We start from the raw sequence: 17,834 nt of genomic DNA, 5'->3' as shown, positions 1-17,834 counted from the left end.
GTTTCCATCTTAAATAAAAAAGGGTTTCTTTAGTGAGTTTTTGACGTGACTTGTAAAATGTGAAAAATAGTCTGTAATTAATCATTCAGAAGGGATGATCTGTGATATGCGTTAGAGCATTTTATTCTTATAGAATGAACTTGGCTATTCCATCCCATGTTTTTGCCTTTAGGAGTCCCACTGGTATCCCCCTGCCTGAAGCTAGATATGGTAGAAAATGAAATAACATGCAAACATCACCATTATTATTATTATTATTATTTTTTGCAAGAATTATATTCACTGGTATCCTTTCTTTCCTCATTATCAATTCTACAGTCTTGGACAATCATAATCCTGGAGTATGTCAAAACAGAACTGGTCTCTTCCATGGCTATGTGGTAGTGGGAGCTAACATGGAAGGAAAAGTATGGTACAGGGATGCTTTTATTATTTATTTATTTATTTGCATCCCACCTTTATTATTATTACAAACTAGCTGTACCCGGCCACACGTTGCTGTGGCCCAGTCTGGTGCTTCCGCTGGGCTAAAAGAGCGAGGCTGATGTTCCAAACTCTCCACGAACATTTGGTGGGCGTGGCCAATTTGACGTCAATCACTTTTATCAGTCACATGACAGCCCCCGAGCCACGCCTACCCAGCTGGTGATTAGGGCAGAGAACCGGTTGCTAAAAAACAATAGGAACCACAAAATCCTCCGTCTCCCCTTCTCTCTTTGTATCTCTCTATGTCTCCTTCTCTCCCGTCTCTATCTCTCTGTCTCTCTCTCTCCACCCCGTATCTCTCTCTGTGTCTCTCTCTCTCCCCCTCTCTCTGTATTTCTATGTCTCTCTCTCTCTCCCTCTCTCTCTGTTTATCTCTGTCTCTGTCCCGGCCTCTTCTGCATCCCCCGCCATCGCCCTTACCTTTTCAGGCCAGGCCTTCGCAGCTCTTCGCACCACAGCAGAAACTCGGGGCCCCCCTCCGTCCTCCCTACACAGATGTTCTCTGGGGGCTCGACGGGGAGACGCATAGCAGGGAAGGGAAGGGAGGGAGGGAGGGGGTGTGACGGGGGTTCGAGGCTGGTTTGGGGCTTCCCGTCCGAAGGAAGAAAGCAGCAAAGCCAGGAGCCATGCACACCCCACTGGACCCCTGCTGCACAGTTCTCCTCCCCCGCCTGCCAAGGGCAAGGGAATGATTAAATCCCCCGCTCTTCCAGGTGAAACGAAGGAGGGCCGGCCATCCTCCCTCCTGTCCGCTTCCGCCCCCCGAAGCCTCCCCGGAGCCCCTTTTCTGCCAGAGGCCGAAATTTTTGTGTAGGCTCTGTGAACTGCCACCTGGGAATCAAAGGTGGCGCTGGTCAAAGGGGATCCCGAGGCTCCAGTTGCCTTCATCTCCCGCTCACCGACCGGATTCGCATAGCGCCGGTTAGTGGCTGGTCTTTCTGACCTCGGGGCCCGTGGTAGCCCTGGGCCAGGCGCGATTCGGGCCAAGTGAGGGACGGAGGGTTCCCGCTCGGCAGACCCAGGCAGCCTTGTTGCCAGGTGTTCTTTGGAGGGAGCTCCGAGAGCAGCTGGCGAGGGGGATGGGCAGCAGCGGCGGGCGAGGCTAGTTCGCAGGGCAGCCAAGGGAGGGGGAGGTCAGAGCCAGGCTCGGGCCGCCCCCATCCAGCCCTAGAAGTGCCGGAAGCGAGGGCTTCCCGGCAGGGAGCCGGCTGCCTACCTGCCGAGCCTGGTGGCAGGATATGGCCCTCGGGCGTCTCTGCCTTCCAAATGCGCAGTTTCTTGGAAGCAATATGGAGAATCTAAATATAAGGAGCAGAAATCCGTTGAGCGTAATCAGGGCTGGGAGGCTGCCATGTTGGTTTTACGTCCACCAGAAGGCGCTGTTTTTCAATGTTTGTCAATGTCTTTCAATGTTTTCCAATGTTTTTCATGTTTTTACCTGTCACAGGTGTGACATGTATATAATATAGGTATATAAAAACTCACCTGTAGTCAAATGCAACGTTGTGTCAAAATTTGAAAGCAATTGGTGAAGAACTTTCGGAGATGTGCGGTTATGTACAAACAGACATTTACATTTTTATTTATATAGATAACTCAAGGTGGAGAACATATCCAGCACACCTTCCTCCTCATGTTTTCCCCAAAACAATCACCCTGTGAGACGAATTGGGCTGAGAGAGAGTGACTAGTCCAAAGTCACTCAGCTGGCTTTCATGCCTAAGGTGGGGCTAGAATTTAACAGTCTCCCATTTTCTAGCCTGGTGCCTTAATCACTAGACCAAACTAGGTCTCCAAAAACTTTATTCTAGTAAGAGCAGATTCCATTATGGCCAGGTTTGTTACTCATAGTAGAGTTAAAATTTTGTGTCCATTTGGTTGTACAAAGAACACAGAAGAGCATAAGCTGAACAACCTTAGACACAGGTGTTTTTTTAGAGGCACATATGGATATCTGTGCAAGCATGGGTGAGAATCACTGTGGCAGAGTGGTTCATGAACTGGAATAGGAGGAAGAAGATGCAGGTTGCAGTCATCCCCTAGACATGAAAACTGTTTGGGTTTGGGCTAGTTACTCTCTCTAATCTCTGGACTGGGAAGTGAAAAAAATATCTGTCTACCAACTCACATGATGGGCCATGATGGTTCATAACCTTCAATGGCTGCAGTGACTTCATTTGTATGTAAATAAATAAAATATATAAGATAGGAGTGCAAGTGTATGATCACTTCAGCCTTCTTGGGTGAGAATGGGGTAAGGCACAAGCTAACACAGACTGACGAATGTGTCCTCAGCTGATATTTTTCTTGTGAGCTGCTCATTGTTCCCTATTGCATGATAAATTTGAATCCCCAGGGATCTGTACCTTAGATAAAAGCACCAATTGCAGGAAATGTTAATTGTCCAGAAGACTAGTTCTCTTTTCTCTGAAAAAAACTCTGAGGAAAACCTGAGGAAATCACTGAGGAAAATAATATTCATCCAAAAATATGCTTTCTCCCCCTCCCCCTCTCTCTCACAGAGAGAGAGAGGGAGAGGGGGGAGAGAGAGGGGGGTATGAATTAGCAATTTTGGTACAACCTCCTTCTGTGATGGTGCTAGCTAGCAAGCAGGAGAATCAGGAATTTGAGATAGATGAATGGGGTGCATGTAGCTTTCGATTTGATCAAGTTTCATTATTTATGCAGCCTTAAAGTGGAGCAAAGAAAGAATCAGCTTCTTAAATCCTGTTCAGAGTGGCATTTTTCTCAGTTCTGTGATGCAGCCAGCTGGGATCGCATTTATTTATTGCAACATTCATAGACTACCCTCAATCACGAAACTCTCATGATTTGTAATCAGTAAGAACAAATAGTCCCATAAAACTCTTCCATTCTAGTAAACATCATAAAAGGTAAAATATACTGAATATAAAATGAAAAAATCAGGAAAAAGGCAGCCCAACAAGTACCTTCTTATGCCCCATAGGACCAGCAAAATGAAGCTGCCCAACATTTTTTTTTTTAAAGAGGAAAATATGAGGTCCATCCTGATCTTTGAAATCAAACTGTACTGATGGGGCAGCCACCAAGGTGGCCTGCCTCTAGATCCCTGCTGACACCATCCTTTCCCCTATTATTGTCCACCCCTACCACTTTTCTAACATAATTGCAGCCATGTTGCTCTTAAATTTGGTGATAGTTTGCTAACAACACAAAATGAAGTCTTTAGGCACAGTTGAGCCTTTTTCACATATTCAATATTTTCAAGGCATAAGAACAAATTATTTGGCACACAGCATTGCATTGCTGTTGCTTCCTACCCACTGTTCCTTCCTTGCTGTTTATGTTTTTGATGCTTGGACTCTTTCTGGAATCCCAGATTCAAGCTGAGGTCAGCTCCACTTGAAAATATTTTTGTTCTAAGCTTCATGCCAACCTCAGTGATACTCCTCATTTCAGTGGTTACTGGGTACGGGTTTAGCTAGAAATAATGTTACATTTTAGGAATGATCGAAATATATCACAGCTTTCATAAACACCATCCTTGTTGGCTGGAAGGGAAATTTTCTGAAGCCTTTGCCTCAAGCAGAGCTAGCACAGACATGTGCCAGTCTCTAGTTCCACTGGAGCCGAAGCAGCATTCATGAGAATGCCAAGGGAATATATATGTTGGCAAGAGAGGAAAGGGTCAAGGCTGTGTCCTGTGTGGTATCCTGTCACTATTTATTTTGCAGAAGAAATTCCCTTCTCTGTAACTAGTATAAGAACTCCCAGGGTAAATCCAAAAGGCTTGGTAATGCGTTAGCATCAGGTTTGCAATGCTTATTCCTAAAGGGGTCTATGCAAGCAAAGCAAGATATAAGAGTTGGTATAGTGGTGAATGTCTTGGCCTAGAAACTAGGAGTCTGTGAATTCTAGTTTTCCTTTAGGCAAGAAAGCTGGGTAAGGTGACTTTGGGCTTGCCTCTTTCTGTAAACCCACCCCACCCCACCCCACCAGATTTCCCCACAGGCAAGAGTGTTAGGTATATTTGCTACCTAGATTTGGCAATAGATGTATAGATTTAAAATGTATTATTATACATAATGTGAAATCACAACTGCCAGTTGGCTTTCATTTGCATTGAGTTCTTCTCAAATACCTAGGATGTCATAATGTATCAGCGAAATATATGTGCAGATTAAGCAGTGTGACCTTTTATTACTGGCAAATGGAAATTTTGTCAATACACAGGTTTCCTAAATGCTATTTAAGGTTTAAATTGCCAGATTATTATTATTATTATTATTATTATTATTATTATTATTATTATTATTATTGTTGTTGTTGTTGTTGTTGTTGTTGTTGTTGTTGTTGTTGTTGTTTGTTGTTGTTTGTTGTTGTTTGTTGTTGTTGTTGATATCTTTACAATTCATTATAATGTTTCTTTCCATAGTACATTGTTCAAAATGAGAGTTTATAACAGTCCCTAGATTCAAGGCACCTGTTTCACTATCTGTGCTTTCCTGCCTATCATTCATGTTGTAGCCTTTATATAGGCTTGCTAGCTTTCCCTCTTAACAATAATTATACATTCCCCCTTCAATAATTACATATAATTATAACAATGAAAGATTATAATTTGTAATTTAAATTTCCCAAAAACAAAGCCTGAAATATGCCAGATAAATGAAAATATCCCCATTTTTCCTTAATAAGCATATATAAACACGGCCATTTCTCAAACACAGTAAAATCCCTTCACATTCTGTGAACAATGAGGCCCATTATACAGAATGTGCTATGCTTGAGAAAGCATTCTGTAGTCCTTGGCAGAGCTCTTCAGGCTGAGAATCACAAAGGATTTTGTGCTGCGTATAAATAGGGGGGAAGCGAAAGATGCAAACTATGCAATGTCTTGTTGTATCACCCCCCCCCCCAAAAAAAAAAAGTGGTTTGTTCTTTCAGGCGCCACTGGGATGAAAGAGTTGGCTGTAGCCATAAAAATGTGTGCTGGCACTCTTAAGGTTGCCATAGTGCTTGAGGAAAAGAGAAATACCAGGCTCTTTGGTCTGAAGGAAGGGGAAGACTGTAGCATGGAATTATGGACCAAGCTAGCTTAATGCTAGGGCTGCTTCGTTTCGCAGAGAAATGTCTTGGGAGCATAGCAACAACTATAATGGTTTATCATGGTCTGTGTAAAAGACCGGAGGACTTTGGATGTTTATGTGCATGGAGGGTATGTGCAAGAGGAGAAAGAAGCCCTCACCCAACCATCAGCAATGAAAATGATTATGTTTCCCTTGCATGAGAAACAGGGTGGTTCTAGATGTTCCGTGTCTGATAAAGAATGAGAATGGTTGCAAAAATGGTACAAAAATGTTAAATTGGAGGATGAATGAAAAGGCTTCAGAGTCATATAGTAATTTTTGAGAAAGAGATTCATTTATTATTGTGCAAATGCTTCTCATTTTTAAAAATATACATTCTAGGCTTCTTCAATGTTGTGATGTAATTTCTGCCAGTTTGAATTCAATGAATGAACTGATTCTTGTAGGACATAAGTGTAAGGCACAGTATGAGAGAGCTGTGTTAGAAAGAGATATGTTAGATTATAGTAGATCTCCTTGCTCTAGGTTAGGAGGGGTCACAGATTCCTTTAGAGCATTGTGTGGATGTATGTGCTGTTGCCTGAGGTCATTCATTCCAATGTGTATGTATGTGTTTAGGAATGACTAAGAGCCAGGCTAAAGAATCTTTTAGCTGAAGAGTGATGCACATAAAACGTTGATTTTATTACTTGGGTAAATAATTTACCCATCTTTCAGCGGAGCATGAAAAGTGTCACTAGGGATTGCAGCAATGAGAAAAAATTGGAGTAACTGATTCATGATCTTTTCAACAAGCAATTCCATTTGAGAAAATATCCTCTTAAAAATCTCAAAAATTTAAAGTGTTTGGCTAATAATCTCACTTATGGAAAAAGTAATGCCAATATACTGTATTAGTCTCCTTCATAAAAATACAAGTGCATTTGTGTGGATGACATACTACCGTAAAATCAACCCTACAATAAACATTGTAGAGCTGATCATAAAGAGAACTTCAGCGCCTCTGGTTAAGAAGAATATTATACTGTTGGTTGTTCCCTAGAGATAGAGAAAAAAAATAGTTCAGCTTTTGAATTGGACTATTAGAAAGAGACCTAATAATGGCAAGATAATGGAGAAATATGAACATTTTTTTCCATCTTTACTTCTGCTATACTGATTTGCAAAAAGCATACCCTTGGGCACGTAAGGGGACTCTGATGGTAGAATGGAATTGCTGTGCTGTATTTTTATTTCTGTTTGCTTGAAAATATTTTTCCTGATAGATATACTGTTTGTGTATTGCATGAATCTGTAGGCAAATTCAGATGACTTTACTGTTTATCTATTTGTAAAATAACCTTGGATCTATTTAATTTCTGCCTGCACAATTACTATAGTTGGCATGCGTTTACAGGGGCATTTTTATGAACTGATTAGGGAATATTTGTGTGGACACATCTGCCTTCGCTCAGCTTGAAGTTTTTCAGTGAATACATGGACCATAATATGTAAAATCATCTTAATATGAGAATGTTTTTGCTTTATGATGCAGAGTTTAAGATAGTTGTCTTAAATTTATATAAGTTCCTTGAAGTTTAAAGCAGACATGTAAATTGCAAGCATTTTAAACTAACCATTATTGTTATTGGTGTTATGAGGACCCAGATTGTTGTGGACAATATGCTGACTCTGTAAACCGCTTAGAGAGGGCTGTAAAAACACTGTGAAGCGGTATATAAGTCTAAGTTCTATTGCTATTGCTATTGACGCAGATAGGAACTCTGTTTTTCTTTCCACATTTTTTTATTGTAAAGAGGCTCCTATTTCCTGTCATGTTTGGCTTGCAACCACTTTTTGACTACTGCTGATACTTCACTTAGCTTTCCTCCTTAGAATTTCAGCACTTCCACATATATTATTTGTTGTGAAAATAATGTCACAATTGCAATAAGAAGGCAGGAAACAAGATAGGGCACTAGTTGTGCAACTAATAACTGAAGGCCGTCCCAAATTGACGAAAAGTCTGATTTTAAAAGGCCACGCTTATGAGCAAAGGAAAAGGAAAGTGACTGACTGGATGTAAGACCAAAATGAGGGTGGTCAATGAACAGAGCTGATCTCTAGGTAAACATTATGACCTAAGGGTCAATTTCCTTCCTTGCTGAATATACAGTATATATTTAGGTGGTCCTCAAGTTATGACCACAATTGAACCCCAAATGTATGTTGCTAAGTGAAACATTTGTTAAGTGAGTTTGCCTCATTGTAATACTTTTCTTGCCACCGTTGTTAAGTGAATCATTGCATTTGTTAAGTTAGTAACCCAGTTGTTAAGTGACTCTGGATTCCCCATTGACTTTGCTTGTCAGAAAGTCGCAAAAGCTGATCACATGTCTCTGGGCTACTGTAACCATCATAAATATGAACCAGTTGCCAAGCATCTCAATTTTGATCATGTGACCATGGGAATGCTGCAATGGTCGTAAGTGTGAAAAATGGTCATAAGTCACTTTTTTCAGTGCCATTGTAACTTTGAATGGTCATTAAATGAACTGTTGTAAATCGAGGATTGTGTGTGTGTGTGTGTTTCACTCGAGCAGAAATCAACATGTTGGTTGTCATAGAGCTTCTTTTTATGAGCAGGTACTTGTCCCCATATAATTTAAATTATCCCCAAAGATATTTAAATTATATTTAAAATTTTCATTACTTACCTAAGTGATAGATTCAGGAACCTTTCCCAAAGGGGTAAGTTTGCTGCCTGCTGATACTGATTGTATTGATAGGTAAAAAATCATTGCTTTCATAAATTGGTTTATAAGGCAGACAGAGGATTCTGTATTTTTCACAAAACAAAACAAAAATACTAAAGCTTTTGAGTCAGTTTTTTAATCTAGTGCTTTAATCCTTTTTTTTTAGCTTAGAATAAACATTATCTTTTGAAGGCCCCAAGAAATGCTTTGAATTATCTTAATATTAATGTTCTCTAACATGTCATATTGCAGTCATGAAGAACACAGTAATGTTGTGCACTACCACATGTTATGTCTCACAGCAACCACTCATCTAGAAATAACTCAATTTTAAGGATGTATCTTTAACAGCAAACTTTTTCCCCTATGCACCTTATTTTTACTTATCTTAAATAGTTTTAACATAGGGACTTCAATAAAGAAACAGGTTAATTAATTATATTTTATCATTTAGGTTTTTAAAATGGCTTAATAATATTAATGATTTGACAAGATTAATGTAGCTTTTCTTGGCTGTCGCCCAACTTGTCTTGTTACTTGGGTGGTACCATCTGTTTCCATAGATTTGAAGCAGAGGAATCACAACTGTTTTGTTTTTATTTTTTTTCTCCGAAAATTACTGGAAGCTTTGTGGTGTGCATTTTATAATTCACTGGACTATTTTATTATTCCCTTTAATAATAAGTTCACTATCTTTTCAGATAAGCATAAGCCACATAGATAAATTATGAGATTTATTCTGGGGTTACTCAAGGATTTTAGACTCTTGTACTGCAGTGAGTCTTGAACCCTTTATGCACGGCAGGAGAGAAAGTTGAACACCTTTCATATGCGCTGTCTCCGATGTATTCTTGGCATCACCTGGCAGGACAAAGTTCCAAATAGTGCAGTCTTGGAACGTGCTGGAATTTCTAGCCTGTATACACTACTGAAACAGCGACGTCTATGCTGGCTTGGGCATGTCGTGAGAATGGCTGATGGTCGGATTCCAAAAGATCACCTGTATGGAGAATTACTGCAAGGAAAGCGCCTCAGAGGGAGACCACAGCTGCGATATAAGGATATCTGCAAGAGGGACCTAAAGGCCCTGGGAATGGGCATTAACAACTGGGAAACTTTGCTCTCCGATCGTTCAGCTTGGAGGCTAAAGATGCAGCATGGCCTTCTCCAATTTGAAGAGACACTTGCTCGGCAGGTTGAGGCAAAGAGGCAGTCCCGGAACCAGCGAAATCTGGGGGCTGGGCAGGGGACAGAATGTATCTGCCCTCAGTGTAGAAGAGATTGCCACTCTTGAATTGGCCTTTTTAGTCACACTAGATGCTGTTTTAGGACCTCTTTCCAGAGCATGATACCATAGTCTTTTGAGACTGAAGGATGCCAATGAACTCAAGGATTTTATTGGCTCCGTTTTTGTGAAAAGTTGGAAAAATCCAGATTTTTGCCTTTAGAATAACAGCATTTATGCATGACTTCTACTCAGTATTTCTACCACCATTGCAAATGGAGATGCTTAAAGATGCTTTGAATTTTTGCAACGTTTTGGAGGCCGTTAGCTGTCTCTGAAGGATTTCAGGGCAGAAAAATTTTGGGAGTTGGATAGCTATCCCAACTCATAATTGAAACTGTTTAACATCTTTTAACTGCTTTAAATACATGCCTTCGTAGTAAAGACTCTGAAAAAAATATGTTAAAAAAATTGTAAGATCTGGATGCCAGCATATATTCTGCTTGCCAATTTACAATCTGAAAATCTGGGTTGCAGTTCAGTTAAGATGAGAGTTATGAATGTCCCACAAGTATCATTTTTTGGATGCATTTTAGACTTTGTTAGTTACTACATTATTTTTTGTTATGATATGACTCTTGAAAACATTACATGATCCATTGTTAACAATGCATATGCAGTTAGATCACTCCGAATACAACAGTGAATTAGTAATTGAGAAAATAGTATATTCTAAATTTATTGAGGAAATTCAGCCATTTAATTTATTATATTTTGTCTCTTTGCCAATTACTTTCATTCTGCCCTAATTTTATTCTGCCCAATCTATTTTATTTTCCCATGGTAAAGGAATTAAGCTTAAATTGATTTTTTTTTTAAATTTGATTTATATGCCGCCCTTCTCTGGAGACTCAGGGCGGCTTACAATGCATTAAGCAATAGACTTCATACTTTTGTATATTTATACAAAGTCAGCTTATTGCCCCCACAAACTGGGTCCTCAATTTACCTACCTTAGAAAGGATGGAAGGCTGAGTCAACCTTGAGCCTGGGGAGATTCGAACTTGCAGTAATTGCAGGCAGCTGAATGTTAATAACAGGCTATTAGTCTGCTGCGCCACCAGGCTCTTATAATTTTGCATACCATCCACATTGCTTCATGGATAATATACAGTTACTACCTACCTCCTCCTCTCTCTCCTCATGTTTTTAGCCACTTGCTACCCACTAAATGTTTTAATTATGCCTTCTATTGATGCTCATTATGATGGCCATTGGTTATTGTTTATGAGAACTATAGGGAACCACATCCTGCTTTGACATGATGTTCAAGTATAAAAACTTATAGGAAAGAGATTGTGAGTTGAATCAGTGAGGAAAGTTCACTCTATGCCAAGAGAAGATAATGGGAAAGCAACATTTGCCAATTTCTGTCCTCTTATCTTCCCATTCCAGAAGGTTGGGGTATTTTTTGAAATACCATGGGAAAGAGATACTAAATCCATGCGTCTCCATGGTGGGAGGAGAAGGATCACCATTTTAAAAATGGCAGATGCATTGCTTTGACCCATAGGTACAATGTTGACAGATACACATGGTAAATTAATATGGCTAGTCTAATGAAAAGAAGGATTAGGAGTGATATTATAGTAGTGTTCCATTATCTAAGGGGCTCCCATGAAGAAGGGAGGTCAACCTATTCTCCAAAGTACCTGATGGCAGGACAAGAAGCAATGGATGGAAACTAATTAAGGAAAGAGCCAACTAGAATTAAGGAGAAATTTTCTGACAGTTAAGAACAATTAATCAATTCCTCCAAGTTATGGGGGCTTCACAACTGGAGAGTTTTAAGAAGAAGAGATTGGACAACCATTTGTCTGAAATGGTTTAGAGTCTCCTGCTTGAGTAGGGGGTTAGATTAGAAGACTCCAAGGTTCCATCTGTTTTATTGTGTTAAATTGGTGGAGCTTGGGTCTCATATCATAATATGTTTTATAGGCCATTATTGAAAATTGTTATCACTTCCTTGAAGAAAGGAAGTGATAACAATTTTCAATAATGGCCTATAAAACATATTATAATATGAGACCCAAGCTCCACCAATTTAACACAATAAAACAGGGGACTACTATTATATATTACTGTATTGTAATATAGAGGTACTGGCTCTGAGGAATATCTGAACGTCTCTGCATCATTGTTCTTTTGTATTAAGTACTGCATGATAAGCACTTGTGGCCATCTCTCTTTTTCAATTCAGCCTTGATAATGTTAGAGCTAGATAATGTTTAGTTCATGGTGCCCTTCACAACAGGTCTATAGTTATTTGTGTGAAAACAATTAAATATGGGTTATTGTTCCTACTGTTCCTACTGAATGCTTTTTAATGGCCTCTGTCTTATTATCCAGTGCCATTTTGAAGCTCATCAAGAGGAAGGGATGGTGATCTCTCATATGGCTGTTGCAGGAGTGGGGATCTGGATTGCCTTCACATCGGGATCTACTCTCCGTCTTTTCCACACTGAAACCCTTAAACATCTCCAGGATGTTAATGTGGCCACTCTTGCTCACAATATGTTATCAGGTACCATTATTTATTCATTACCAGATTGTTTGTTTGAACAAGTCTTGCTTTGTGCATAGGATGTTAAATCTGAAGGTTTAAACTTGAGGTTGTGCAACCTGATGCCCTGCCATTGGCACTTCATTTCCAAAACTTATGGAAATCACCTAATAATCGGAAACCTTAAGGACCTGATTTCTGGAAGACAAGTGTTAACATAATTCTAAAAAACTGCTGGATGAAGAAAATAGTAAAATAGAAAATCAGAGGGAGCCAGTTTGGCTTAATGGTTAAGGCATTAGGCTAGTAACTGAGAGACTTTGAGTTCTAATCCCACTTTGTGAGGGCTGTAAAGCACTGTGAAACGGTATATACTGTAAGTCTAAGTGCTATTGCTATTTAGACAGGAGGCCAGTTGGGTGATCTTAGCTCAGTCATTCTTTCTCAGCACTAGGAAAAAGGCAAGGGCAGATCATTTTTGAAAATCTTTCCAAGAAAACTGCAGGGGTTTCTCCATTCTCCAAAGTCAATCTGCATGTTTACAAAGCCCCCCCCCCACCTCCCCAGTCAGGCTGAGGAACACTTGTGACCGCAGGGCAAGTTAACTGCTCTCTTTTAGAGAACCTATCTATTGTCAGTTCTTTGAAATTCTAATAGTAATTTTATTAACAGTACATTTTCTCCTCTCCTCTTCCGGTACTTTTAAAAGGCCTTAACTTTGGGGCTACCCAAAAAAACACACAAATCAGCCACTTGTTTCTGTATTCTCAGGAGAGTATTTTTTCAGTCTGTTGTTACTGTGCTAGAGGATTGAGTATTTTGCTTGTAAGAGGTAAACTGTGCCTGTGTGTGGTTTACAAATAAGGTATTCCTGTGTGTTATTTTTTTTAAAAAAGGCTATTTGGAAAATATCTAATCTTAGCTATTACTGCTACGGAAAGACAAGAAGAGAGATGTAAACTATGTTTTCCTGCTGAAGAACTTGAGATAAACATACACACACCATTACAATTACGCTTCAGCTGCTTCTACTTTATCTGAAATGTCCCCCCACACACAATTCATGTAACAGTTGCAATAGAGATTTTTTGTACAGAGTAGCAAATATTATGTTGTAGCTAAGATTGGTTTGATGCAGAGGTGGATTTCAGCAGATTCTGACCAGTTCTGGAGAATCGATAGCAGAAATTTTGAGTAGTTCGGAGAACCGGTAGTAAAAATTCTGACTCGCCCCACCCCCATCTATTCTCTGCCTCCCAAGTCCCAGCTGATCGGGAGGAAATGGGGATTTTGCAATAACCTTCCCCTGGATTGGGGACGGAATAGAGATTTTACAGTATTCTTCCCCTGCCACGCCCACCAAGCCATGCCACACCCACCAAGCCAGTGGTAGCCAGTAGTAAAAAATTTTGAAACCCACCACTAGTTTGATGTGGAACAAGAAAAAGGGGGATTTGTTTAAATGTTCTTGGGTCATAGTAAAAGCTGGAAAAAGTTGAAAACAAAACAGCAAATACATTGATCTGTAGGTAATAGACTTCTAAAAAGCAGAAGTAAGCAATAGAATAAAAGGAGTGTGCTTTTTAATGCATTAACACTCGTGGCTGTATTGCTGTATATTTACTTGCCCATTTCTTCAGGTTCAAACTATTCTGATATGGAAATGTTTCCTTCATAAAGAGTAGAATCTAGCACATTTATACACACAAGTATCTGTTTCCAAAATTAAAAAGCAAGTCTACATTCTGTAACTAACTATACTGAACATGCAGAAGGCAAGCTATTGCTAGGTGAGCATTGCTAGAAGTAGATCCATTTCCTGGATCATTATTTAAGAATCACTGGGCTAGAAGGCATAAAAGCTATTGTAAATAACTGCTTAGTATTTACATGTTATGTCTGAAGACATTCTTCTGTAGTCCCTTTTTATATATGAACAGGCAGGCATGAAGGTTTAGATTTCATGAATTCCTCATCACTATAGTTGGCTCCAAAAATCACGGTAAGTTCTTTTTCACTTTCAGAACATCTGGAACTAGAGATGTAGTTAAATCTTAGTTTTAGAATTAAGTTTCTTAATTCTATAATTCTCACCAACTACAGATAGTTGTTGACTTACGATGGTAATTGGGACTGGAATTTATGTAGTACTTGTAAAGTGTGAATGCAGCAATGGCAGTCCCTATAGTCCTGCTTGCTGTTGTTAACCAAACCATACAGCCATAAGACAAAGTGACTTCTGTCCAGCTTCCTGCAATTGTGTCAGTGGGAAAGCTGGCAGAAAGTCTCTGGTACTGAGCAAACAGGCCGGCAGATAGGTGCCTGACTTCTGCCAGGCTGGGGAGTGTATGAGAGTGGGAGGGAAATATGGCAAGGGTGGGAGATGCATGGGGATATGTGAGGGTGTGTGAGAAGCACAACAAAGTTTGGGGAAGTGTGAGAGGATGCACAAAAATGCAAGAGAGGCAGAGCAAGGCTCAGGGAGAGTGTAAGATGTGAGAGAGATGTGACAAGGGACAGCAAGGGTGGCTTGAGGAGGGTACATGAGAGTGCACTGGGGTGCAGGGGACACATGACAAGGTTTGGGAGGATTTGCAGGGGTGCAAGGGAAGTGCAGCAAGGCTTGACAGGATGCAAGGGAGGCACAGTGGGAGTCAGGAGAGAGTGTATGGGTGTGTGTATGGGTGTGTCAGATGTGCGGGAAGGCTTGGCGTGGGTGAATGGGGGTGCATAAATGACCACCATGGCATGAGCCCAGAGAAGCTGAGGGAGGATGTATTGGTAGGGAAGACTTACCCCACTGACTTGTGAGCTTCCAAGCTGGCTACCTTATTGACTTTTTGGGGAAGGCAGCAGGGAAGGTTATGGACAGCAATCACATGATTAGTGCTGCAACCGGTTGCAAGTACGAGCCAGTTGCCAAGCCTCCAGATTGTGATCCTCTGACTGCAGGGGTGCTGGAGTGGCCAGAACTCCAAAGGCTGGTCATAACCACTCTTCATTCAGCACCATCATAATTCTGAATGGTCACTAAATGAATGGTCATAACAGGAGGACTTATCATCCTATATCCATGATGGCGAACCTATGGCACGTGTGCCAGAGGTGGCACGCAGAGTCCTCTCTGGGCACGCGAGCCATTACCCCAGTTCAGCTCCGCCGCGCATGCACATGAGCCTCCTGCCAGCCAACTGGTCTTTGAGTCTCTGCGTGGGGGCAGGGCGCATGAGGGGGGCCACACGTGTGGGGGGGGGACGTGCGCTGGAGTGGGGGGCATGTGGGGTGGGGGGCATGCGGCAGGTATGCGAGGGGGTGGGTCGTATGCACGGGGGCTGCACGTGTTTTGCATTTTGCAGGTTTGAGAGTGCACATGCCCATCTGCGCTTTGGCCATTCAGTCCAGAAAAGGTTAGCCATCACTGTCCTATACCATAAGGAAAAAATACTTTATGGTAGGCTCTGATAAAGGCACTTTTGGTTGTTGGTTATGATTGATTATATGCCATTAAGTCATTGCTGACCTTTAATGACAATACAGATTTTTATTTATGATAATCTGACTCTAACTGGTCTTTCAGGACTTCCAGTGGTGCCTTTATTACCACTGTAACTGAATCCATCCACCTTGATACTAATTATCCTCTTATATTTTAAAAACACATAAATACAACCCAGATTAATTAATTTACCCAGGCACAGCAGGATAGAGTAAAACACCTGCCTAACATCATCTCAAGATATGCTAAGAAAAGTCACCCTTAAATGATAACATGCAATTTGAGCACCTTTAAATAAAATATGCTTTCAGATCATTCCTGCTCCTAAGATGAAATCAACCTATCTATCTGATAGATTGATTTCATCAGTCTATCAGATAGAGAACATACTGTGCATTCATCTAAAACACACATTCAGTTTGTATATCACACCCACAACTTTCTCATCTTGTAAGTAATTATATGTCAACTTACTGGGAAATCTGAAGTGCTTTCTCATCCAGAAAATTTCACAACAGGTGCCAATGGTGGCATCTTTTAAATGCCGTGTGCTCTCTGTGCTTATGTATCTGGAGTGTGAGCCAATTGTGATGTTTTAACTTTTTAATTTTTCAAATGGTAAAATGATTTGTTTGATTTTTTAATTGCTTGTGCATTGCTTTGAGATGGTAATTCAAGAGTTTGTCAACACAGAAAGTATAATATCCATACACCTACATGTTCCACAAATAATGATTTCAGACACCCAAAATATATGGCTATAATCTCATGATATGTGGATTCTTATGCAAGTATGCTTTTATATTGAGAGATTTACCTTGATAATCTGTATGTTTCATATAGATTTATTTTTAATTTGGAGTGGAGTTGCCTACATTGCATAACGGGAGTGCAAGCTTTTTTTTTGGGGGGGGGGGGGGGTATGTGTCACAATTTTGAAAAGTCACTAAGCGACCGGTTGTCTTTAAAAAACAAAACCACCACCTTAAATTGAATCCAGAAGTAAACTGGATATTTTAAGCCTTTTTAAGTATAACCTGGAAACATTCTAGCAAGTGGTCCAGCTTGTTTAGCTTGTAAATATTTATAGGTGCTGGGAAAAAAACTTAAAGCCCAATAAATAACTAGAACAATGGGAGCTCTTCAGTTTTGTAAACATTCTATGTCCAGTCCTATGAGAAAGGGGTGACTCTGCAGTAAACCTAGATTTGTTTCAATAAAAAGATACGTGTTGTGGAGGATTCTCTTCCTCAGACAAAGAAACAGTGTAATTTCCCTGTGATGAAGCAATTCACAGCACCTTCATCGTTTCAGGCCAGTGCTGCAAGACAAGGCTTCTCCTTAGCCTTTGTTCTCTAAGGCTGTCTGAAGTGTTTCTATGCTGGTAGCTATCAGTACATGCTCTGGGGTACAGAATGCATTGAAACTATCTGGCATGGAAGACTTTAGGTATATGCTAAGAGTGCTCCAGGCTGACCAGCTTCAGCTTTCCTGCAACATTTGTTGAAGAGACAACACACTTTGCTTTGCTCATAGACTCAGTAGCAATAGCACTTAGACTTACATAGTGCTTTACACTCTGAGCAGTTTACAGATATTGGCATATTGCCCCCATAATCTGGGTTCTCATTTTAACAACCTCGGAAGGATGGAAGGCCAAGTCAACCTTGAGCCGGTCAGGATCGAACTCCTGGCAGTGGGCAGAGTTAGCCTGCAATACTGCATTTTAACCACCGCGGCACCAGGACTCAAAGAAATCATGCAAAGGAGCAGCTTCAAGGGTCTGCATTACTTGAGCCTTCATCAAAGTGAAACATCCCTTTGAAGATTTCCATAGCAGTATGCTATGATGTATACCCTGGCCATGACAAACTTATTAGTTTGATGTACCTTCCTCAGATGTAGCTGTACAAAAATAATTAATGTCCATGTTACATACAAATGTTACAACTTGAATTAAACTGTGTAGAATTTTATTCTAAATTCCATTTTTCTTCTTTTTTATATGTGAAATTCATGAAAAACAAGATTTGCTCTGAGGACCTCTGCTAAATCTAAAGTTGTTTTTAATTTGTTCCACTGATATCAGATCACCTGTGTGATTTCATTTTTTAATCTAGTAGTATGATACAGGTATTTCTTGATGGCAAATGGAAAAACATAACACTTCCTATCACTGAATATGTCATTAAACTCCTTGAAACAGCAATCTTCCTCACTGTAACTACACTGTGTATTTATAATAAATATAGCATAG

The 17,834-nt window shown here is 40.3% G+C and overlaps 1 protein-coding gene across 2 annotated transcripts in view; it reads left to right on the top strand.

The window, feature by feature from the left end:
• Positions 1 to 17,834, top strand: part of ARHGEF10 (Rho guanine nucleotide exchange factor 10) — a 116,636-nt gene that overhangs the window by 91,383 nt on the left and 7,419 nt on the right. For both annotated transcript variants that reach the window (XM_070932957.1, XM_070932956.1), the window contains exon 27: positions 11,928 to 12,102. In XM_070932957.1, the coding sequence (XP_070789058.1) occupies positions 11,928 to 12,102 (175 nt within the window). The remainder of the gene's footprint in view (positions 1 to 11,927; positions 12,103 to 17,834) is intronic.

This window comes from Pituophis catenifer, unplaced genomic scaffold, assembly GCF_029215685.1.
Source record: "Pituophis catenifer annectens isolate HBS135680 unplaced genomic scaffold, rPitCat1.0.hap2 SCAF_1, whole genome shotgun sequence".
NCBI lineage: Eukaryota > Metazoa > Chordata > Lepidosauria > Squamata > Colubridae > Pituophis > Pituophis catenifer.
Note: the sequence above shows the minus strand (reverse complement) of the source record. Positions and strands in the feature narration are given on the sequence as shown.